The 22,979-nt window shown below is 63.6% G+C and overlaps 2 protein-coding genes and 1 long non-coding RNA gene across 4 annotated transcripts; 2 read left to right on the top strand and 1 right to left on the bottom strand.

The window, feature by feature from the left end:
* The first annotated feature begins 1,029 nt into the window (after positions 1-1,029).
* LOC127465893 (N(G),N(G)-dimethylarginine dimethylaminohydrolase 2-like) lies at positions 1,030-6,738 on the top strand. The gene is made up of 8 exons (XM_051776427.1): positions 1,030-1,145; positions 1,219-1,490; positions 1,546-1,868; positions 2,414-2,513; positions 2,968-3,041; positions 3,740-3,859; positions 5,622-5,768; positions 6,407-6,738. The coding sequence occupies exons 3-8, from the start codon at positions 1,575-1,577 to the stop codon at positions 6,533-6,535; spliced, it is 864 nt and encodes a 287-aa protein (XP_051632387.1). The 5' UTR covers positions 1,030-1,145; positions 1,219-1,490; positions 1,546-1,574; the 3' UTR covers positions 6,536-6,738.
* A 61-nt stretch (positions 6,739-6,799) lies between these two features.
* ABHD16A (abhydrolase domain containing 16A, phospholipase) lies at positions 6,800-22,665 on the bottom strand. Its single transcript, XM_051776428.1, has 20 exons — positions 22,551-22,665; positions 22,313-22,389; positions 21,633-21,699; positions 20,833-20,919; positions 20,658-20,743; positions 19,334-19,410; positions 18,181-18,285; positions 17,017-17,132; positions 16,286-16,386; positions 16,108-16,171; positions 14,789-14,838; positions 13,816-13,939; positions 12,451-12,555; positions 12,284-12,347; positions 11,143-11,199; positions 10,962-11,024; positions 8,949-9,025; positions 7,877-7,975; positions 7,313-7,359; positions 6,800-6,958 (listed from the first exon to the last, which is right to left on the bottom strand). The coding sequence occupies exons 1-20, from the start codon at positions 22,648-22,650 to the stop codon at positions 6,875-6,877; spliced, it is 1,650 nt and encodes a 549-aa protein (XP_051632388.1). The 5' UTR covers positions 22,651-22,665; the 3' UTR covers positions 6,800-6,874.
* Positions 12,494-12,912, top strand: LOC127465896 (uncharacterized). Of its 2 annotated transcripts, none has more exons than XR_007902441.1 (3): positions 12,494-12,608; positions 12,669-12,785; positions 12,845-12,912. It is a non-coding gene; the product is annotated as an uncharacterized LOC127465896 (long non-coding RNA). The 2 variants fall into 2 exon arrangements; XR_007902442.1 differs by having other exon boundaries at positions 12,669-12,726; positions 12,787-12,857.
* Positions 22,666-22,979: the final 314 nt, after the last annotated feature.

Below are 22,979 nucleotides of genomic sequence, written 5' to 3'. Positions count from 1 at the left end.
AATGGGGGTGGGCGGGGCCGCGGGGGCTGCTGGGAGCGGGGCGGCCGCGGGTGAGGGGGGGCGAGGGGGGTCCTGGGGGGGGTTTGGGGGGTCCCGGGGAGGGGTTTGGGGTCCTTGGGGGGGTTTGGGGTCCCCAGGAGGGGTTCGGGGTCCCCGAGAGGGGTTTGGGGGTCTCGGGGGTCGCAGTGGGAGGGTCTTTGGGGGAGTTTGGGGGTCCTGGGGGAGGTTTTGGGGGGGTCTCGGGGGGTCCCTGAGTGGGTTTTGGGGGTCCCGGGGAGGGTTTTGGGGTCCTTGGGGGGGGTTTGGGGTCCCCGGGAGGGGTTTGGGGTCTCGGGGGTCGCAGTGGGAGGGTCTTTGGGGGAGTTTGGGGGTCCTGGGGGAGGTTTTGGGGGGTCTCGGGGGGTTTTGGGGGGTCTCGGGGGGTCCCTGGGGGGGTTTTGGGGGGTCCCGGGTCCTTTCCGGGGGTTCCTGAGGAGTTTTGGGGGAGTTTTGGAGGGTCCCGGGAGTGGCCGGGGGGGTTTCTGGGGGTCCCTGGGAGGGTGTCTGGGGGTCCCGGGCCGCTCCTCGTGAGGGGGGGGGGGTGTTTGGAGTCGTTAATTAGCGTTAATGACCCCCCTAATTAACGCTCACGACCCCCCCCCCGCAGCTCCGGCAGCGCCGAAGGCTCCGCCCGCCCCTCCCCCCGCGGTGAGACCCCCCCAAAACTGACCCCCCAGCCCCAAAACTGACCCCGACCCCCCAAAACTGACCCCCCCACCCCCAAAACTGACCCTGACACCCCAAAACTGACCCCGACCCCCCCAAAACTGACCCCCCAGCCCCAAAACTGACCCCCCCCCAGCCCCAAAACACCCCCCCGACCCCCCCCCAGCCCCAAAACAGCCCCTTTTCACCCCAAACCGGCCCCTGCCCCGCCCAGGGGGGGGCTGAGGGGGGGCCCATCTGGGGGGTCCCATTTTAGGGGGTCCTGAAGTGGGGATCCCTTTCTGGGGGCCCATTTTAGGGGGGTCCCATCCAGGGAGTCCCTTTTTGGGGTCTCCCTTTTCGAGGGGTCCCGTTTCAGGGGATTCCTTTTGGGTCCCTTTTCGGGGGGGTCCCTTTTCAGGGATCAATTTTAGGGGGTCCCACCCAGGGGTCCCTTTTGGGTCCCTTTTCAGGCTCCCTTTTTTTGGGGGGGGGGTCCCTTTTCGGGGATCAATTTTAGGGGGTCCCTTTCAGGTCCCTTTTCAGGCTCCCTTTTTTTGGGTGGAGGTTCCTTTTCGGGGATCAATTTTAGGGGTCCCATCCCAGGATCCCTTTTGGGTCCCTTTTTGGGGTCTCCCTTTTCGGGGGGGGTCCCTTTTCAGGGGTCAATTTTAGGGGGCCCCATCCCGGGCTCCCTTTCGGGTCCCTTTTCAGGCTCCTTTTTTGGGAGGGGTCCCTTTTCGGGGATCAGTTTTAGGGGGTCCCTTTCGGGTCCCTTTTCAGGTTCCCTTTTTTTTGGGGGGGGGGTGTCTCCCATTTCGGGGGTCAATTTTAGGGCGTCCCTTTTGGGTCCCTTTTCAGGCTCCCTTTTTTTGGGGGGGGGTCCCCAAATGTCCGAGCCCTTCGGTCACTTCACCCACGCCCTGCTCCGGGCCCTGCCCCCCCCGGGGGACCCCCGGGCTGCGGCGCTGGGGGAGCCCCCCCCGGACCCCCCCCCGGACCCCGCCAAGGCCCGGCGCCAGTTGGGGGTCCTGGGGGGGGTCCTGAGGCAGCGCCTGGGGCTGCAGGTCCTGGAACTGCCCCCGGCCCGGGGGGGGCTCCGGGCGCTGCTGCTCGAGGAGCTCGTGGTGGTCCAGGGGGGGACGGCCCTGCTGACCCGGCCCGGACCCCCCCGCAGGGACGAGGTACCCCCGGGGGGGCATTGGGGGGGTTATGGGGGGTTTGGGGGGGTTTGGGGGCTCTGGGACCCCATCCTGGTCCAGGGGGGGACGGCCCTGCTGACCCGGCCCGGACCCCCCCGCAGGGACGAGGTACCCCCGGGGGGGCATTGGGGGGGTTATGGGGGAGGTTTAGGGGGCTATGGGGGGGCTTGGGGGGTGATGGGGGTATTTGGGGGGGGTCCAAGGGGCTTTGGGGGGAATATGGGGGGATTTGGGGGGGTATGAGGGGAATTTGGGGGTCTCAGGAAGTTCGGGGGTTGGGGAGGGGTCTCTGGGAGGGGGTTTGGGGGTTTCAGGGGGTCCCCATGACCCCCCCGTGACCCCCCCTGTCCCCCCCCAGCTGGGGGGTCTCTGTGAGCACAGAGGGGGGGGTCAGGGTGGTCTGTGCCCCCCCCGTGCCCCCCCCCCGTAACCCCCCCTGTGTCCCCCCAGCTGGGGGGGCTCTGTGAGCACAGAGGGGGGGTCAGGGTGTTCTGTGCCCCCCCCGTGACCCCCCCTGTCCCCCCCAGCTGGGGGGGCTGCGGGAGGTGCTGGAGCAGCTCCAGCTCCGGGTTCTGTCGGTGACGGACGAGGGGGCGGCGCTGGACGGGGGGGACGTTCTGTTCACCGGTGAGACCCCCCCGGGACCCCCACGGACCCCCGGGACCCCCCCACACCACAGGGACCCCCCCCCCCCATACCACAGGGACCCCCCCTCACCCCAGGGGCCCCCCCTGCCCCCCCCAGGCCGAGAGTTCTTTGTGGGAATCTCCCCCTGGACAAACCTTCGTGCGACCCCCCTGGGTGGGACCCCCCCAATTCCAGGGACCCCCCCCAACCCCAAAGACCCCCCCTCACCCCAGGGACCCCCCCACACCCCAGGGACCCCCCCTGACCCCCCCTCTGCCCCCCCCCAGGCTGTGAGTTCTTTGTGGGAATCTCCCCCTAGATGAACCTTCATGCGACCCCCCCGGGGTGGGACCCCCCAATCCCAGGGACCCCCCCCCAACCCCAAAGACCCCCCCTGGCCCCAGGGACCCCCCCACACCCCCTGACCCCCCCCAAACCCCCCCTGCCCCCCCAGGCCGTGAGTTCTTCGTGGGACTCTCCCCCTGGACCAACCTTCGGGGGGCCGAGGCCGTGGCCGACGCCTTCAGGGTGAGACCCCCGGGGAGGCTTTGGGGGGGGGTTTTGGGGGGTCAGACCCCCAGGGGGGCTTTGGGGGGGGTTTTTTTGGGGGGTCAGAGCCCTGGGGTGGGGTTTTTGGGGGGATTCAGTCCCCCGGGGGGGGGGCTTTGGGAGAGTTTTGGGGCTTTTAGGGGGAAGTCGGACCCCGGGAGGTTTGGGGGGTTTGGGGGGGTTTTGAGGGGGGGGTCAGACCCCCGGGGGGGGTCCCTGGAGGGTTTGGGGTGTTCAGGGGGGTCCCAGTGGGGTTCACGGGGGTCTCAGTGGAGTTTGGGGTGTTCAGGGGGGTCCCAGTGGGGTTTGGGGGGTCCCTTTGGAGTTCGAGGTGTTCAGGGGGTTCCCTTTGGAGTTTGGGGGCTCCGGGGGGGTCCCTTTAAAGTTTAGGGTGTTCAGAGGGGTCCCTTTGGAGTTTGGGGGCTCCAGGGGGGTCCCAGTGGGGTTTGGGGGCTCCAAGGGGGTCCCTTTGGAGTTTGGGGTGTTCAGGGGGGTCCCTGTTGTGTTGGGGGGGCTCCAGGGGGGTCCCAGTGGGGTTTGAGGGGTCTCTTTGGAGTTTGGGGTGTTCAGGGGGGTCCCTGGAGGGTTTGGGGGGGTCCCTTTGGGGTTTTGGGGGGTCCCTTTGGAGTTGGGGGTGTTCAGGGGGGTCCTGACCCCCCCCGTGCCCCCCCCCCCAGGACTTCCCGGTGTCGACGGTGCCGGTGGGGGGTGGGGGGCGGCTCAAGGGCTTCCTGAGCATGGCGGGACCCCAAACCATCGCCCACGGCAGCAGCGCCGGCGCCAGGAGGGCCCTGCAGGTCGGGGGGCTTTGGGGGGGGGGACCCCCTTTTTGGGGAGGGGAGACCCCCTTTTTGGGGAGGGGAGACCCCCCTTGGGGAGGGGAGACCCACCTTGGGCAGGGGAGACCCTCTTTTGGGGAGGGGAGACCCTCTTTTGGGGGGTGGAGACCCTCTTTTGGGGGGTGGAGACCCTCTTTTGGGGGAGGGAGACCCTCTTTTGGGGGGTGGAGACCCACCTTGGGCAGGGGAGACCCTCTTTTGGGGGAGGGAGACCCTCTTTTGGGGGAGGGAGACCCTCTTTTGGTGGGGGGAGACCCTCTTTTGGGGGGGGGAGACCCTCTTTTGGTGGGGGGAGACCCCCTTTTTGGGGAGGGGAGACCCCCCTTGGGGAGGGGAGACCCCCCTTGGGGGGGGACACCTCAGGTTTGGGGGGGAAACCACTCTGGGGGGGTGGCTGGGGGGGAGTTTGAGAGGTTTGGGGGTGAGGGGGGCGTTCTGGGGGTCCCAGGGTGGTATTTTGGGGGGTATTTTGGGGGTCTCAGGGCAGTATTTTGGGCTGCATTTGGGGGGTCTCAGGCTGTGTTTTGGGGTGTGTTTCGGGGTGTATTTGGGGGGTGTTTTGGGGTGTATTTGGGGGGTCCCAGGGCTGTATTTTGGGCTGTATTTTGGGGGTCTCAGTCTGTTTTTTGGGGGTCTCTGGGGGTCCCAGGGTTGTATTTTGGGGGGTATTTTGGGGTGTCTCTTGGGTGTCTCAATCTGTGTTTCGGGGCTGTATTTTGGGGGGTCCCAGGGCTGTATTTTAGGGTGCATTTCCGGGGTCCCAGGGCTGTATTTTGGGGGGTCTCTGGGGGTCACAGGCTGTATTTTGGGGAGGTGTCAGTCTGTATTTCGGGTGTCTCAGTCTGTTTTTTGGGGGTCTCTGGGGGGTCCCAGGGCTGTATTTTGGGGTGCATTTTGGGGGTCTCACTCTGTATTTGGGGTGTATTTTGGGGCTCCCAGGCTTGTATTTCGGGGTTCTCACTCTGTGTTTGGGGTGTATTTTTGGGGGGTCCCAGGGCTGTATTTTGGGGGGTGTTTCAGTCTGTATTTTGGGGGTCTCACTCTGTATTTGGGGTGTATTTTTGGGGCTCCCAGGGGTGTATTTTGGGGTTCTCACTCTGTGTTTCGGGGTGCATTTTGGGGAGGTCTCACTCTGTATTTTGGGGGGTCTCTGGGGGTCCCAGGGCTGTATTTTGGGGTGCATTTTGGGGTTCTCACTCTGTATTTGTGGTGTATTTTGGGGGTCCCAGGGCTGTATTTTGGGGGGCGTTTTGGGGTGTTTTTTGGGGGTCTCACTCTGTATTTGGGGTGTATTTTGGGGGTCCCAGGGCTGTGTTTTGGGGTTCTCACTCTGTATTTGGGGTGTATTTCGGGGGTCTCACTCTGTATTTTGGGGTTCTCACTCTGTGTTTTGGGGTGTATTTTGGGGGTCCCAGGCCTGTATTTTGGGCTGTATTTTGGGGCTCCCAGGGCTGTATTTTGGGGTGTATTTCGGGGTTCTCACTCTGTATTTGGGGTGTATTTTTGGGGGGTCCCAGGGCTGTATTTTGGGGGATGTTTCGGGGTGCATTTTGGGGTTCTCACTCTGGGGTGTATTTCGGGGGTCTCACTCTGTATATTGGGGTTCTCACTCTGTATTTGGGGTGTATTTTGGGGGGTGTTTTGGGCTGTTTTTTGGGGTTCTCACTCTGTATTTTGGGCTGTATTTCGGGGGTCTCACTCTGTATTTTGGGGGTCCCAGGCCATGGAGCAGCTCTCGGACCACCCCTACTGGCGGCTGGCGCTGCCCGACGACCCCGCCGGGAACTGCCTGTTCTGCCGCCCGGGGGGGCTCCCGGGGGGGGTCCTCCTGCACCGGGGGGGGGACGAGTTCCCCCACAGCCAGAGGGTGGGCGGGGCCTGGAAAAGGGGCGGGGCTTGGCAGGGAGGGGCTTGAAAAGCAACGGGAGGGCTTGGAGTGGGCGGGGCTTGGGCGCGAGGGGGTGGAGGCTTGGAAAGGGTGGGCGGGGCCAGAATGGGGTGGGGCAGGAGGGGTGGGGCTCGGGGGGGTGGGGAGAGGCTCAAGGGAAGGGGGGGGGTTTTGGGGGGGTTTTTGGGGGGTCTCAGAGGGGTTTGGGGGAGTTTGGGGAGGGGGTTGGGGGGGTCAGTGGGTGGAGCTGGTGAGGGGCGGGGTCGGGAGGTGGGTGTGGTTAAAGGGGCGGGGCCGGGAGGTGGGTGTGGTTAAAGGGGTGGGGCCTGGAAATGAGTGTGGTTAAAGGGGCGGGGCCGGGAGGTGGGTGTGGTCGAAGGGGCAGGAAGAGGTGGGTGTGGTTAAGGGGGCGGGGCTGGGAGGTGGGTGTGGTTAAAGGGGTGGGGCCGGGAGGTGGGTGTGGTTAAAGGGGTGGGGCCAGGAAATGGGTGTGGTTAAAGGGGCGTGGCTGGGAGGTGGGTGTGGTTGAAGGGGCGGGGTCAGGAGGTGGATATGGTTAAAGGGGCGGGGCCGTGCATGGGCGGGGCCATTGTCTGACCCCTCCCTGCCCCCCCCAGGCCTTCCAGAAGCTTCCCGGGGTGTCCCTGGTGCCACTGGCGCTGAGCGAGGCCGCCAAGGTGGGCGGGGCCCTGAGCTCCTGCTGCGTCCTCCTCAGGGCCCGCCCGGGGGGGCGGGGCCTGCCCTGACCCCGCCCACCTGACCACACCCTCTCTGACCACACCCCTCCGACCACACCCTTCCCCCTCCTCCCCCAAACTTTTCGCGGGGGTCTCGCCCTCCCCTCCCCCACCCTGGGGGGGTGTGGCCACACAGAGGCTCCTCCCCCCTGTCCCCTCCCCCACCCCATTTGTATCTTCGCCCCTCCCCCCCCTTTGCCTTAATGAGGCGCCGGAACCAAAAAAATACCTTTAATTAATTAATCCATAATAATTAATGATGGGGAAGGGGGGGAGGGGTGCCGGGGGGGGGAGGGGCGCGTGCAGGGGCGGGGGGGGGGAGGGGCGTGTGGGGGGGTGGGGGAGGGGTCACAGCGCCCAGGGCAGGCGGAAGGCCTGGGGGGGGAGGGGCGTGCAATGGGAGGCCTCGAAGTTCTGGAGGTGCTTCTGGGCCTGGGGGAGGGGAAAAGAGGGGCGTGGTCAGGACACGCCCACTCGGAGAACGCGACCACGCCCCTGCCGGACACGCCCACCCAGAGACCACGCCCCCACCGCACACGTCCACTGAGAACACGCCCACTCGCACTGGCCACGCCCACAGAAGCTCCTCCTATCAGGGCCCACCACAGGCCACACCCACCAGTGACCCCACCCACCACGGGCCACGCCCAGCAGAGGCCACACCCACACAGCCCGTCCTATTAGAAGCAAGGCCTCCCATATTGGCCACACCCACACGGGCCACGCCCACACAGAGAGCCCCTCCCACCTCAGGCCACACCCACCACAGGCCCCGCCCCCTCTCACCAGGTACAGGGCCAGCTGCTGCCTCTGGGCGGGGCTCAAATCCTCACCTGGGGGGAGGGCGGAGCCACAGTGAGGGGCGTGGCTGGGTAGGACCACACCCATGGCCACGCCCAGCCTCTCATTGGTGGGTCTGTCCCTTTTCCCATTGGCCAGTCCCTGTTGGCCCCGCCCACCGCTGACACACCCCCACGATCCCATTGGCTGCCCCCGTGTGTGCTCTCACCCCATTGGTTGCTCCCCGAACCCTCCCGCTCTCCCATTGGCTGCCGATGCCTCGGTGGCTCCCCATTGGCCCATCTCCACACCCCTCCCCCTCCGCGGCCTCCCATTGGCCGCCCCCGTGCCCTCAGCTCCCCATTGGCTGCTCTAAGCCCCTCCCCAATTGCCACGCCCACATTGGCCCCACCCTGTGCTGGCCACACCCCCGACCCCATTGGCCCCGCCCTCAGCCCCCATTGGCCCCTTCCTTTATTGACCCACCCCTGGCCACGCCCCAAAGGCCACGCCCACCCCAAGGCCCCGCCCACCCCAAGGCCACGCCCACCCAAAGCCCCGCCCCCTGACCAAGTGTCCACGGGAACGGGGGGTTCCTGTCCCCGGCAAAGGCCTCGAGCTGCTCCCGGCACCAGCGGTCACTGGGGGGGCAGCGGCTCAGCACGGCACCTGCACCCCAAAAACACCCCAAAATGGGGTTAGAACACCCCAGCACGGCACCTGGGCAGCCAAAAACACCCCAAAACCACCCAAAAACGGGGTTAGAACACCCAAAAATGGGGTTAGAACATCCCAAAATGGGGTTAGAACACCCCAGCACGGCACCTGGACAGCCAAAAACACCCAAAACCACCCAAAAACGGATCAGGACAACCCAAAAATGGGGTTAGAACACCCCAAAATGGGGTTAGAACACCCCAGCACCGCACCTGCACCCCAAAAACACCCAAAAACACCTGAAAATTGGGTTAGAACACCCCAGCACGGCACCTGGACAGCCAAAAACACCCGAAAATGGGGTTAGAACACCCAAAAATGGTGTCAGGACAACCAAAAACACCCAAAAATGGGATTAGAACACCCCAGCACGGCACCTGGACACCAAAAACACCCAGAAACGGGTCAGGACAACCCAGAACATCCAAAAATGGGGTTAGAACAACCCAAAACCACCCCAAAATGGGGTTAGAACAGCCCCAAACCACCCCAAAAACGGGGTTAGAACACCCCAAAATGGGACTAGAACCTCAAACAACCCTAAAAACAGGGTTAAAACCACCCCAAAACAGGGTTAAAACACCCCAAAAATGGTGTTAAAAACACCCCAGAACCCCCCAAAGCAGGGTTACAACCCCAAACCACCCCAAAATTGGGGTTAGGGCCCCAAACCACCCATAAACACCCCAAAAATGGGGGTAGGGCCCCAAAACCACCCATAAACACCCCAAAATTGGGGTAGGGCCCCAAAACCACCCATAAACACCCCAAAATTGGGGTTAGAACCCAAAACACCCCAAAAATGGGATAAAAACCGTGCCAGAATCTGCCCAAAAGTGGGGTTAGAACCCGAAACCCCCCCAAACACCCCTAAAACTGCCCCAAACCCCCCCAAAACTGCCCCCAAACCCCCCCAAAAACTCACTCTCCTCCTCGGGGGTCGCGGCCTCGAGCCACTCCCGGACCACCCTGAGCCCCTCGTCCACCACCAGCTTGGGGTACCTGGGGGGGCACCAAGGGGGGGTCAGAGACCCCCAAAACCCCCCCAGAACACCCCAAAACCCCCCAGGACCCCCCAAACCACCCCTAAATTTCCCCCAAGGCCCCTTTAAATCCCCCCTAAAGACACTCCCCCCATCCCAAATCCCACCCCAGACCCTGGAACCCCCCAGGGGTCCCTCAAACCCTTCTCAGGACCCCCCAAACCCTCTCCCAGACCCCCTAAACCCCCCCCAGGACCTCCCCCAAGCCCCCCAAAAGTCCCCAGGACCCCCCAAAATTTCCCCCAAGCCCCCTTTAAACCCCCTCCCAAGTCCCCCCTCCCCACCCCAAATCCCACCCCAGACCCCAGGGGTCTTTCAAACCCTCCTCAGGACCCCCCAAACCCTTCTGAGGACCCCCCAAACCCTCTCCCAGGCCCCCCAGATCCCCCCCAAACCCCCCAGGACCCCCCAAACCACCCCTAAATTTCCCCCAAGCCCCCTTTAAATCCCCTCTCAAGTCCTCCCTCCCACCCCAAATCCCACCCCAGACGCCTGTAACCCCCCAGGGCTCCCCCAAACCCTTCTCAGGACCCCCCAAACCCTCTCCCAGACCCCCTAAAGCCCCCCCAGGACCTCCCCCAAGCCCCCCAAAAGTCCCCAGGACCCCCCAAATTTCCCCCAAGCCCCCTTTAAATCCCCTCTCAAGTCCCCCCCTCCCCACCCCAAATCCCACCCCAGACCCCTGTAACCCCCCAGGGGTCTCTCAAACCCTTCTGAGGACCCCCCAAACCCTCTCCCAGCCCCCCCAAAGCCCCCCAAAGCCCCCCAAAGCCCCCCAGATCCCCCAAAACCCCCCAGGACCACCCCAAATCTCCCCCTTTAAAACCCCCCTAAAGACACTCCCCCCAACCCAAATCCCACCCCAGACCCCAGGGGTCTCTCAAACCCTTCTGAGGACCCCCCAAACCCTTCTGAGGACCCCCCAAACCCTCTCCCAGCCCCCCCAAAACACCCCCAAATTTCCCCCAAGCCCCCTTTAAACCCCCTCTCAAGTCCCCCCTCCCACCCCAAATCCCACCCCAGACGCCTGTAACCCCCCAGGGGTCCCTCAAACCCTTCTAAGGACCCCCCAAACCCTCTCCCAGACCCCTTAAACTCCCCCCAGGACCTCCCCCAAGCCCCCCAAAAGTCCCCAGGACCCCCCAAAATTTCCCCCAAGCCCCCTTTAAACCCCCTCCCAAGTCCCCCCTCCCCACCCCAAATCCCACCCCAGACCCCAGGGGTCTTTCAAACCCTCCTCAGGACCCCCCAAACCCTTCTGAGGACCCCCCAAACCCTCTCCCAGGCCCCCCAGATCCCCCCCAAACCCCCCAGGACCCCCCAAACCACCCCTAAATTTCCCCCAAGCCCCCTTTAAACCCCCTCTCAAGTCCCCCCTCCCACCCCAAATCCCACCCCAGACGCCTGTAACCCCCCAGGGCTCCCCCAAACCCTTCTCAGGACCCCCCAAACCCTCTCCCAGACCCCCTAAAGCCCCCCCAGGACCTCCCCCAAGCCCCCCAAAAGTCCCCAGGACCCCCCAAATTTCCCCCAAGCCCCCTTTAAATCCCCTCTCAAGTCCCCCCCTCCCCACCCCAAATCCCACCCCAGACCCCTGTAACCCCCCAGGGGTCTCTCAAACCCTTCTGAGGACCCCCCAAACCCTCTCCCAGCCCCCCCAAAGCCCCCCAAAGCCCCCCAAAGCCCCCCACATCCCCCAAAACCCCCCAGGACCACCCCAAATCTCCCCCTTTAAATCCCCCCTAAAGACACTCCCCCCACCCCAAATCCCACCCCAGACCCCAGGGGTCTCTCAAACCCTTCTGAGGACCCCCCAAACGCTTCTCAGGATCCCCCAACCCCTGTCCCAGCCCCCCCAAAGCCCCCCCAAAGCCCCCCAGAGCCCCCCAGCCCACCGGTGCTGCAGCAGCTTGAGCAGGAGGTCGTTGCCCCGGTTGGACGCGATGTCGTCGGGGACCCTGAGGGGGCAGGGGGGGCTCAGGGGGGGCACAGAGGGTTTGGGGGGGTCCCAGGGGTCCTGCAGGACCCCCCCTGGTGGTTTTGGGGGGGGTTTGGGGGGGTTTTGGGGGGTCTCACGTGGTGGTGATGATCTCGTCCTTCGTCCTCCTCACCAGCAGCACCGGCCCCTGGTACCTGGGCAGGGAGGGGGGGGTTTGTCACCAGGACCCCAAAAACTCCCCAGGGACCCCCAGAATTGGCATCAGGACCCCCAGAAACAGCTTGGGACCCCCAAAATCATCACCAGCACCCCCAAAAACCTCCCCGGGACCCCTGGAATTGTCACCAGGACCCCCAAAGACCCCCCAAAACCCCCCCTGGGACCCCTGGAATTGTCACCAGGACCCCCAAAGACCCCCAAAAACCCCCCTGGGACCCCTGGAATTGTCACCAGGACCCCCAAAGACCCCCAAAAACCCCCCTGGGACCCCTGGAATCGTCACCAGGACCCCCAAAACCCCCTCTGGGACTCCCCAAATCCCCTCAAAACAGTTACCAGGACCCCCAAAAACCCCCTATGGGACCCCCAGAATTGTCACCAAGACCCCCAAAACTCCACAGAATCATCACCAGGACCCACGAAACACTCGGGGACCCCCCAGAATTATCACCAGGACCCCCTCGGACCCCCAGAGACCCCAAAACCACCCCCAGGGACCCCCAAAACCCCCCCTGGGCCCCCCTGGGGCTGTACCTGCAGAGCTGCTCGGCGTTGTTGAGGTTCAGAAACCCACCCTGGGACCCCCAAAATAGCCCCAAAACCATCCCCAGCACCCCCTGGGGACCCCCAAAACCCCCTGGGACCCCCGAAACTACCCCCAGGGACCCCCCAAAATCCCCCCCCCGGGGCTGTACCTGCAGAACTGCTCGGTGTTGTTGAGGTTCAGAAACCCCCCCTTGGGACCCCCCAAAATAGCCCCAAAACCATCCCCAGCACCCCCAAAAAACCCACAGGACCCCCTGGAGATCCCCAAAGCCCCCTGGGACCCCCAAAACTACCCCCAGGGACCCCCCAAAATCCCCCCCCCCCGGGGCTGTACCTGCAGAGCTGCTCGGTGTTGTTGAGGTTCAGAAACCCCCCCTTGGGACCCCCCAAAATAGCCCCAAAACCATCCCCAGCACCCCCAAAAAACCCACAGGACCCCCTGGGGACCCCCAAAACCCCCTGGGGACCCCCAAAGCCCCCTGGGACCCCCCAAAATCCCCCCCCTCCCCGTACCTGCAGAGCTGCTCGGCGTTGTTGAGGTTCAGGTGCTCCCGCACCGTTTGGGTCACCAGGTCCCCTGGGGGGGGTCAGGGGGGTTAGGGGGGTTTTTTGGGGGGTCAGGGGGGTTTTTGGGGGGCTCGGGGGGGGTTTTTGGGGTCTCAGGGGGGTGGGGGACTCACGCCAGCTCCGGGGCAGCACCTTCAGGGCCAGGGGCACCAGGTCGTCGAAGGAGGCGTCGAGGACGAGCCCCCCCAGGTCGGGGTAGGACATGGCGGCCCAGGTGGCTTTGGGGGGGGGAAACAAAGAATTACTGACCCCAAAAAGGGCCCTGAGAGAGGTCTGGGGTCTGGAGAGAGACCCCCAAAGATCTCAGACCCCAAAAAGGGCCCTGAGAGAGTTTGGGGTCTGGAGAGAGACCCCCAAAGATCTCAGACCCTAAAGAGTTGACTCAGAGAGTTTGGGGTCTGGAGAGAGGCCCCTTAACATCTCAGACCCCAAAAAGGGCCCTGAGAGAGTTTTGGGGTCTGGAGAGAGATCCCTGAACATCTCAGACCCTAAAGAGTTCACTCAGAGAGTTTGGGGTCAGGAGAGAGACTCCTTAACATCTCAGACCCCAAAAAGGTCCCTGAGAGAGTTTTGGGGTCCAGAGAGAGACCCCTTAGCATCTCAGACCCCAAAAAGTTCCCCAAGAAAGTTTTGGGGTCTGGAGAGAAACTCTTAAACATCTTAGACCCTAAAGAGTTCCCTGAGAGAGTTTGGGGTTGAGAGGATGAAACAGAAGAAATTACAGACCCCAAAAAGGTCCCTGAGACAGTTTGGGGTCTGCAAAGAGGCTCCTCAACATCTCAGACCCCAAAAAGTTCCCTGAGAGAGTTTGGGTGAACCTTTCTAGGGAGTTTTTTGGGGTGTGGACAACAAACCCCTTTTGCTGCTCTAAAACATCCCCCAAACTCTCTGAGCTGTTCTTTCTACGGGGTTTTTTGGGGTCAGGGGGCACTGGGGGGGGCTCAGGGGGGGTTTAGGGGGTCCCTTGGAGGGAGTTTTTTGGGGTGTGGACAACAAACCCCTTTGCTGCTCTAAAACCATCCCCAAACTCTCTGAGCTGTTCTTTCTATGGGGTTTTTCGGGGTCAGGGGGCACAGGGGGAGTCAGGGGGAGTCAGGGGGGGTTTAGGGGGTCCCCCTGAGGTTTTTGTGGGAACCCTTGGAGGGAGTTTTTTGGGGTGTGGACAAACCCCTTTTGCTGCCCTAAAACATCCCCAAACTCTCTGAGCTGTCCTTTCCATGGGGTTTTTTGGGGTCAGGGGGCACAGGGGGGGTCAGGGGGGGTTTAGGGGGCCCCCTCAAGGTTTTTGTGGGAACCCTTGGAGGGAGGTTTTTGGGGTGTGGACAACAAACCCCTTTTGCTGCTCTAAAACATCCCCAAAACTCTCTGAGCTGTCCTTTCCATGGGGTTTTTTGGGGTCAGGGGGCACAGGGGGGGGTCAGGGGGGGTTTAGGGGGGGTTCAGGGGGTCCCCCCGAGGTTCTGGGGCCCCCCCAGTACCGGTGAAGCCCCCGATGGACCAGGCGTAGACGATGATCTTGTGGGGGGGGAAGCGGAGCTGCTGCAGCGCGAAGCGAACGACCACGTCCATGGCGTTGGCCTCGCTCTGGGGCAGGGGAACCCCCTGGAATTTGGGGGGTCAGGGGGGGTCAGGGGGCGTCAGGGGGTCCCCAAAACCCCCCTGAACCCCCCTGAACTTCTACAGTCCCAGGGAACCCTAAAAACCCCCCAAAAACACCTCACAACCCAAACCCGGAACAACCCACGTCCATGGCGTTGGCCTCGCTCTGGGGCAGGGGAACGCCCTGGAATGGGGGGTTAGGGAGGGTCAGGGGGTCCCCGAAATTACCTGGGACCCCCCTGAACCCCCCTGAACTGCCACAACCCCGGGGAACCCCCAAAACCCCCCAAAAACACCTCCCAACCCAAACCCGGAACAACCCACGGCCAGGGCGTTAGCCTCGCTCTGGGGCAGGGGAACCCCCTGGAATTTGGGGATTGGGGAGGTCAGGGGGGGTCAGGGGGTCCCCAAAACCCCCCTGAACCCCTCTGAACTTCTACAGCCCCGGGGAACCCCAAAAACCCCCCAAAAGACCCCCCAACCCAAACCCAGAACAACCCACGTCCATGGCGTTGGCCTCGCTCTGGGGCAGGGGAACCCCCTGGAATGGGGGGTTAGGGGGGGTCAGGGGGTCCCCAAAACCCCCCAGACCCCCTCAAACCACCCCCCCCGAGCCCCCCAAATCCCCCAGGACTCCCCAAACCCCCCTGAACTGCCACAGCCCCAAAAAACCCCAAAAACCCCCCAAAACACCCCCCGACCCAAAACCACCCACAGAACAACCCCATCCCCACGTCGCTCTGGGGGGGGATCAGGGGGGACCCCAAACCCCCCCAAACCCCCCTGACCCCCCCAAAATCCCTCAGACTCCCCCCAAACCCCCCAGACCCCCCCTGACCCCCCCAAACTCACAGTGCTGCCCCCAAATCCAGGGTGGTTCCAGCCCAGGACGGAATATCCGGCTGGGGGGGGGGAAAAAGGGGGGGTCAGGGAGGGTTTGGGGGGACAGGGGGGGGTCTTGACCCCTCTAAACCCCCCCCCTCAGATTTTGAGGGGTCTCTGTGGGGAGGTTTGGGGGTCCCTGGGGCTTTTGAGGGGGGATTTGGGGGGTCCCTGAGGGGATTTGGGGGATCCCCGGGGGGGTGTCCAGGGAGGGGTTTGAGGGGGGGGGGTTTGGGGGGTTCTTGGGGGGTTTTGGGGTCCCTGAGAAGGTTGGGGGGGGGTGGATGGTCCCTGAGTATTTTGGGGGGTCTCTGGGGGTCCCTGGGGGTCTCAGGAGGGTGTTTTGGGGGGGGCTCTGGGAGGTTGGGGGGGGTATGACTGTTTTTGGGGTCTCTGGGGGTCCCTGGGGTGTTTTTGGGGTCTCTGGGGGTCCCTGGGAGGGTTGGGGGGGTGTGGATGGTCCCTGAGTATTTTGGGGGGTCTCTGGGGGTCCCTGGGGGTCTCAGGGGCTTTATTTTTGGGGGTATAAGGGCTGTTTTTTGGGTTGAATTTGGGGGGTATTTTGAGAGGTATTTTGGGGTCTCAGGGCTGTTTTTTGGGGGGTCTCAGGGCTGTTTTTTGGGGGGTCTCAGGGCTGTTTTTTGGGCTGAATTTTGGGGGTATTTTGGGCTGTATTTGGGGGTCTCAGGGCTGTTTTTTGGGGGGTCTCATGGTTGTATTTTGGGGGTCTCGGGGCTGTATTTTGGGGTCTCAGGGCTGTATTTTGAGAGGTATTTTGGGTTGCATTTTGGGGTCTCAGGGTTGTATTTTGGGGGTCTCGGGGCTGTATTTTGGGAGGTATTTTGAGAGGTATTTGGGGGTCTCAGGGCTGTATTTTGAGGATTATTTTAGATTGTATTTGGGAGTCTCCAGGTTGTATTTTGGGCTGCATTTTGGGGGCTCAGGGTTGTATTTTGGGGGTCTTGGGGCTGTATTTGGGAGCTATTTTGGGGGGTATTTGGGGGTCTCAGGGCTGTATTTTGGGGTCTATTTTGGGCTGTATTTTGGGGTCTCAAAGCCGTATTTTGGGGGCTCTCAGGGGTGTTCTGGGGGTGTTTTGGGGGCTCTCAGGGGTGTTTTTGGGGTGTTTTGGGGGTCTTAGGGCTGTATTTGGGAGGTATTTTGGGGGGTATTTGGGGGTCTCAGGGTTGTATTTTGGGGGCTATTTTGAGCTGTATTTGGGGGTCTCAAAGCCGTATTTTGGGGGTCTCAGGGGTCTTTTTGGGGGTGTTTTGGGGGCTCTCCCTCACCCTCCAGGGGGGTGGACAAACACCCGACCTCGTAGAACCCGGCGTTGCCCTCGCAGCAAATCACCTGGGGGAGGAGGGGGGGGGGAAACCACAAAAAGGGGGGGGTCGGGGGGGTCAGACCCCCTCAGGACCCTCCCCCTGAACCCCTCCCCGTGCCCCCCGGCCCCCCCAGACTGACCAGGGTGCCCCCCCGGGGGTCGGGGCCGGCCCGGCGGTCGATGAACATCGCGTCGATCTCGTTGCCGTCGCACGCCAGGAGCTTGGAGCGCTGCCCCCCCGAACTGGGGGGGGGGTAAACGGGGTCAGGGGGGGCTCGGGGGGGGGCTGGGAGCCAGTTTGGGGGGTCTAGGGGGGAGTTGGGGGGTCTAGGAGGGAGTTGGGGGTGTTGTTTTGGAGGGGGAGGGTCTCAGCTGCTGGAGCTTGGAGCGCTGCCCCCCGAACTGGGGGGGCAAAACGGGCTCAGGGGGGGCAAAACAGGGTCAGGGGGGGCTCGGGGGGGGGCTGGGGGGCAGTTTGGAGGGTCTAGGGGGGAATTGGGGGGTCTAGGAGGGAGTTGGAGGTGTTATTTTGGAAGGGGAGGGTCTCGGTTGCTGGAGCTTGGAGCGCTGCCCCCCGAACTAGGGGGGGCAAAACGGGGGTCGGGGGGGCTCAGGGGGGGGCTCAGGGGGGGTTCAGGGGGCTCAGGGGGGGTTGGGGGTTCAGAGGTGGGTTTGGGGGTCCCGGGGGGGTCCCGGGGGTATTTGGGGAGGGGTCTCACCTGCTCCACGAGCCGGGCCTGCCCCTGCAGCAGGTTGGGGTGGGGGGCTCAGGGAGGGCTCAGGGGGTGCTGTGGGTTCAGGGGGGCTCAGGGGGGGTTGTGGGTTCAGGGGCAGGTTTGGGGGTCCCGGGGGTATTTGGGGAGGGGTCTCACCTGCTCCACGAGCCGGGCCTGCCCCTGCAGCAGGTTGGGCAGCAGTGCCCGCTGCAGCAGCCGCACCGAGCCCGGGAACAGCATCCGCCGGCCCAGCGTGTGCGCCAGCAGCAGCCTGGGGGCGGGGCCACAGCGGGGCCACGCCCACCGGGGGGCGGGGTCAGACCGCCCTCGGCCACGCCCACCCACCAATGGGTACCACAAAGCCCCTCCCTTTTAGCCCCACCCCCTCACTAAGCCCCACCCACCCACCCAGCAGAGCCCAGCCCTTTCCGCAAGCCCCGCCCCACCTCTTGACCCCGCCCTATCTCATTAGCCCCACCCCTATTCTATCAGCCCCACCCATTCCATTAGCCCCACCCCTCCTCTATTAGCCCCACCCATCTCATTCGCCCCGCCCCTTCTCTATCAGCCCCACCCACCTCATTAGCCCCACCCATCTCATTAGCCCTGCCCCTGTTCTATTAGCCCCACCCATCCCATTAGCCCCGCCCCATCCCCTTAGCCCCACCCCTGTTCTATTAGCCCCACCCCCTGCCCTATTAGCCCCACACATCTCATTAGCCCCGCCCCATTCTATTAGCCCCCCCTTACTCTATTAGCCCCACCCATCTCATTAACCCACCCCTATCCCATTAGCCCCGCCCCATCCCATTAGCCCCACCCCTTTTCTATTAGCCCCACCCATCCCATTAGCCCCACCCATCTCACTAGCCCTGTCCCATTCTTTTAGCCCCACCCCTCCTCTATTAGCTCCACCCATCCCATTAGCACCACCCCTTTTCTATTAGCCCCACCCATCTCATTAGCCCCACCCCTGTTCTATTAGCCCCACCCCATTCCATTAGCCTCACCCCATTCTTAGCCCCACCCATCTCATTAGCCCCGCCCCATTCTATTAGCCCCACCCCATTCTATTAGCCCCACCCCTCCACTATTAGCCCCACCCCTGTTCTATTAGCCCCACCCCTCCACTATTAGCCCCACCCCTGTTCTATTAGCCCCACCCCATCCCATTAGCCCCACCCCATTTCATTAGCCCCACTCCTCCTCTATTAGCTCCACCCACCCCATTAGCCCCGCCCCAGCTCTATTAGTCCCACCCACCCCATCAGCCCCACCCACCCCATTAGCCCCGCCCCCGGTGCATCGGCCCCGCCCACCTGGCGATGGCGCAGGGCAGTTTCCGGAGGGCCCCGAGGAGCCCCCGGGAGCCCCCCCGGGGCCGGGGGGGGACCTTGAGCAGCGGCACCGCCCGGGAGCCCCCCCTGGGAGGGGACAGGGGGGTCACTGGGGGTCTGGGGGGTCCCACAAGGGGTTTGGGGGGTCACACAGGGGGGTTGGGGGGTCACAGGGGGGTTTGGGGGGTCACACAGGGGGGTTTGGGGGTCCCAAAGGGGTTTAGGGGGGATCCCAGAGGAGTTGGGGGGTCATATGGGGGATTGGGGGGTCCCAGGGGGGGTTTAGGGGATCCCAAAGGGGTTTAGAGGGTCCCACAGGGGGGTTGGGGGGTCCCAAGGGGTGTTGGGGGGGTCCCAGGAGGGGTTTGGGGTAATCCATGGGGTGTTTGTGGGGGGTTCCTGGGAGGGTTTTGGGGGTCCCAGGAGAGGTCTGGGGTGTTGGGAGGGTCCCTGGTGGGCTGGGGGGGGTCCCTGGGGTGACTTAGGGGTGTTTTGGGGTGATTTTGGTGTAATTTGGGGTGATTTGGGGTGATTTAGGGGTGATTTGGGGTGATTTGGGGGGATTTGGGGGGATTTGGGGTGATTTAGGTTTGATTTTGGGGTGATTTGGGGGTGATTTGGGGTGATTTTGGGGTGATTTAGGTTTGATTTTGGGGTGATTTGGGGGTGATTTGGGGGATTTGGGGTGATTTTGGGGTGATTTGGGGGGATTTGGGGGTGATTTGGGGGGATTTGGGGGTGATTTGGGGGGATTTGGGGTGATTTTGGGGTGATTTGGGGTGATTTTGTGGTGATTTAGGTGTGATTTTGGGGTGATTTTGGTGTAATTTGGGGTGATTTGGGGTGATTTAGGGGTGATTTTGGGGGGATTTTGGGGGATTTGGGGTGATTTGGGGGGATTTGGGGTGATTTGGGGGTGATTTGGGGTGATTTTGGGGTGATTTAGGTGTGATTTTGGGGTGATTTGGGGGTGATTTGGGGGGATTTGGGGTGATTTTGGGGTGATTTGGGGTGATTTTGTGGTGATTTAGGTGTGATTTTGGGGTGATTTGGGGTGATTTTGGGGGATTTGGGGTGATTTTGGGGTGATTTTGGGGTGATTTGGGTTGATTTTGGGGTGATTTGGGGCTCTGACCAGGCGGGGCCGGCGCTGTCCCAGCGGAAATCCACGGGCCAGCTGCGGAAGTCGAAGGTGTAGAGCCCCAGTTTGCGCTGGGGGGGGCACAAAAAACGGGGTGAGACCCCCCCAGAAACCTCCCCAACACCCAGGGGGGGTTCCTGACCCCATTTTTGGAGGTCCCATCCCCATTTTGGGAGGTCCCAGCCCCATTTTGGGAGGTCCCAGCCCCATTTTGAGAGGTCCCAGCCCCATTTTTGGAGGTCCCAGTCCCATTTTTGGAGATCCCAGCCCCAATTTTGGGGGTCCCATCCCCATTTTTGGGGTGCCAGCCCCATTTTTGGGGGTCCCAGCCCCGTTTCTGGGGGTCCCAGCCCCGTTTTTGGAGGTCCCAGCCCAATTTCTGGAGGTCCCAGCCCCATTTTGGGGGTCCCATCTCCATTTTTGGAGGTCCCAGTCCCCTTTTTGGAGATCCCAGCCCCATTTCTGGGGGTCCCATCCCCATTTTTGGGGTGCCAGCCCCATTTTTGGGGGTCCCATCCCCGTTTCTGGGGGTCCCATCCCCGTTTTTGGAGGTCCCAGCCCAATTTCTGGAGGTCCCAGCCCCATTTTGGGGGTCCCATCTCCATTTTTGGAGGTCCCAGTCCCCTTTTTGGAGATCCCAGCCCCATTTCTGGGGGTCCCATCCCCATTTTTGGGAGGTCCCAGCCCCATTTTGGGAGGTCCCAGCCCCATTTTTGGAGGTCCCAGTCCCATTTTTGGAGATCCCAGCCCCAATTTTGGGGGTCCCATCCCCATTTTTGGGGTGCCAGCCCCATTTTTGGGGGTCCCAGCCCCGTTTCTGGGGGTCCCAGCCCCGTTTTTTGGAGGTCCCAGCCCAATTTCTGGAGGTCCCAGCCCCATTTTGGGGGTCCCATCTCCATTTTTGGAGGTCCCAGTCCCCTTTTTGGAGATCCCAGCCCCATTTCTGGGGGTCCCATCCCCATTTTTGGGGGTCCCAGTCCCATTTTTGGGGGTCCCATCCCCCTTTTGGGGGTCCCAGCCCCATTTTTTGAGGTCCCAGCCCCATTTTGTGGGTCCCATCCCCATTTTGGGGGGTCCCATCCCCATTTTTGGGGGTTCTAGCCCCATTTTTGGAGGCCCCAGCCCCATTTTTTTCGGGTCCCATCCCCATTTTTGGGGGTCCCATCCCCATTTTTGGGGGTTCTAGCCCCATTTTTTTGGGTCCCATCCCCATTTTTGGGGGTTCTAGCCCCATTTTTGGGGTCCCATCCCCATTTTGGGGGGTCCCAGCCCCATTTTGGGGGGTCCCAGCCCCGTTTTTGGGGTGCCAGCCCCTCACCTTGGCCTCGGGGGTGCCCGTCCTGTGACTCTCCTCCAGCGCCGCGATGAACTCCAGGTACTGGGGGTTGCTCCAGCGGCCCAGCCCTGGGGTTGGGGGGGATTTGGGGGGGCTCAGGGGGATCCGGGGGGGTCCCCTGGGGGGGGTCTCAGGTGCCCCCAAACCCCCCCCTCACCTCGCAGACAGGCCACCCCTGCCAGGAGCAGCCCCAGGGTGGCGGCGCAGTGGGACAGGGGGACCACCCGGGACATGGTCAGCAGACCTGGGGGGGGGGAAAAGGGGGGGTCAGGGACCCCAAAAATACAGATAGAGACCCCAAAAATACACCCACAGACCCCCTGACCACCCGGGACATGGTCAGCAGACCTGGGGGGGGGGGGGGAAAAGGGGGGGTCAGGGACCCCAAAAATACAGATAGAGACCCCAAAAATACACCCACAGACCCCCTGACCACCCGGGACATGGTCAGGAGACCTGGGGGGGGGAAAGGAGGGGGTTAGGGACCCCAAAAATACACCCAGAGACCCAAAAACACACCCAGAGACCCCCTGACCCCCCCCAGACCACCCGGGACATGGTCAGCAGACCTGGGGGGGGGGGGGAAAGGGGGGGTCAGGGACCCCAAAATACACAGATAGAGACCCCAAAAATACACCCACAGACCCCCTGACCACCCGGGACATGGTCAGCAGACCTGGGGGGGGGAAAAGGGGGGGTCAGGGACCCCAAAAATACAGATAGAGACCCCAAAAATACACCCAGAGACCCCCTGACCCCCCCCAGACCACCCGGGACATGGTCAGCAGACCTGGGGAGGGGAAAAGGGGGGGGTTAGGGACCTTAAAAATACACCCAGAGACCCCTAGACTCCCTTCAAAGAACCCTGAGACCCCCCAACCACCACCAAACTCCCCCCAGACCCCCCCAAACAACCCTGAGCCCCCCCAAGCCCCCCCCGAGCCCCCCCGCGCCCACCTTTGCGGTACAGGTAGAACACGGCCAGGGGGGAGGCGTAGTACGAGATGGACCAGAGCACCGAGGCCTGTGGGACCCCCCCGGGACCCCCCCAGAACCCCCTCAGAACCCCCCTCAGAACGGGGGGACTCAGGGAGGGGGGATTGGGGGGCTGGGGGGGCTCAGAGAGGGGGGTATCTGGAGAGTTGGGGGGGCCCGGGGGGTCTCAAGGAGGGGGTTGAAGGGGCCCGGGGGGGCTCAGGGAGGGGGGATTAGGGGGGCCCGAGGGGGTCAGGGAGGGGGGACTTGGGGCCTGGAGGGGCTCGTGGGGGGCTCAGAGAGGGGGGATTAGGGGGCTGAGGGGGCTGGGGGGGCTCAGAGAGGGGGGATCTGGGGGGTTGGGGGGGGATCGAGGGGGCTCAGATGGGGGGGATCGAGGGGCTGAGGGGCTGAGGGAGCTCGGGGGGGCTCAGGGAGAGGGGATTGGGGGGTCAGGGGGGGCTGAAGGAGGGGGGATTGGGGGGCTGGAGGGACTCGGGGGGACTCAGGGAGGGGGATCGGGGGGGGCTGGGGGGGGCCCGAGGGTCGCAGAGGAAACGGGATTCCCCCAGGGCAGGGGGAGGGGACACCGCTGGCCCCTGGGGGGGTCCCGGGGGGGGTCTCGGGGGGGTCCCGGGGGGTCGCAGCCCCCCCGCTCTCACCAGCGCCAGGACACTGTCCGTGTGCTTCTCCAGCCCCCGCGGTTGGTAATAGGAGTCCTGGGGGGATATCGGGGGGGGGGGAGGTCGGTCACGGGGGGAGCATCGGGGTGGTCGCACCCCCTCGTTACCATGACAACCCCTCACCCTCTCCCCCGCGGCCCCCCTCCACCCCGGGGGGCTCACCCAGGCCGGGTCCCCGCGGGCCCCCCCCGGCCCCCTCCGGCCCCGCCGCCGCCCCCTGAGGCCCCCCCGGGTCCCCCCCCGGCCCTGGCGGGCGCGCGAGGCCGATGGACCCGGTAGAGCCGCGGGCCCAGGACGCAGCTCAGCAGCTTCGCCATCGCGGCGGCGGCGCCGGAAGCTCCGAGACTTCCGCGAACGTCACGTCCGGGGCGGGGCCGAGGACAGGGTGAGCTGTGATAGGCGGGGAGTGCCGCGCCCACGGAGCGCTGCCATGGCAACGAGGGCGGGACCAAGCGGCGGCGTTGTCATGGGAATGGGGCGGGGCAAAATGGCGGCGTTGCCATGGGAACGGAGGCGGGACAAGATGGCGGCGTTGCCATGGGAACGGGCGGGGGCAAGATTGTCCCCAAACAGCTCAAATTGTCCCAAAATGAACCCAGATTGGCCCAAACCAACCTAAACCAGCTCGAATCGCCCCCAAAATACC

The sequence above is a fragment of the Manacus candei genome, unplaced genomic scaffold (genome assembly GCF_025592945.1).
Source record: "Manacus candei isolate 608988 ecotype Guabito, Panama unplaced genomic scaffold, ASM2559294v1 h1tg000520l, whole genome shotgun sequence".
NCBI lineage: Eukaryota > Metazoa > Chordata > Aves > Passeriformes > Pipridae > Manacus > Manacus candei.
Note: the sequence above shows the minus strand (reverse complement) of the source record. Positions and strands in the feature narration are given on the sequence as shown.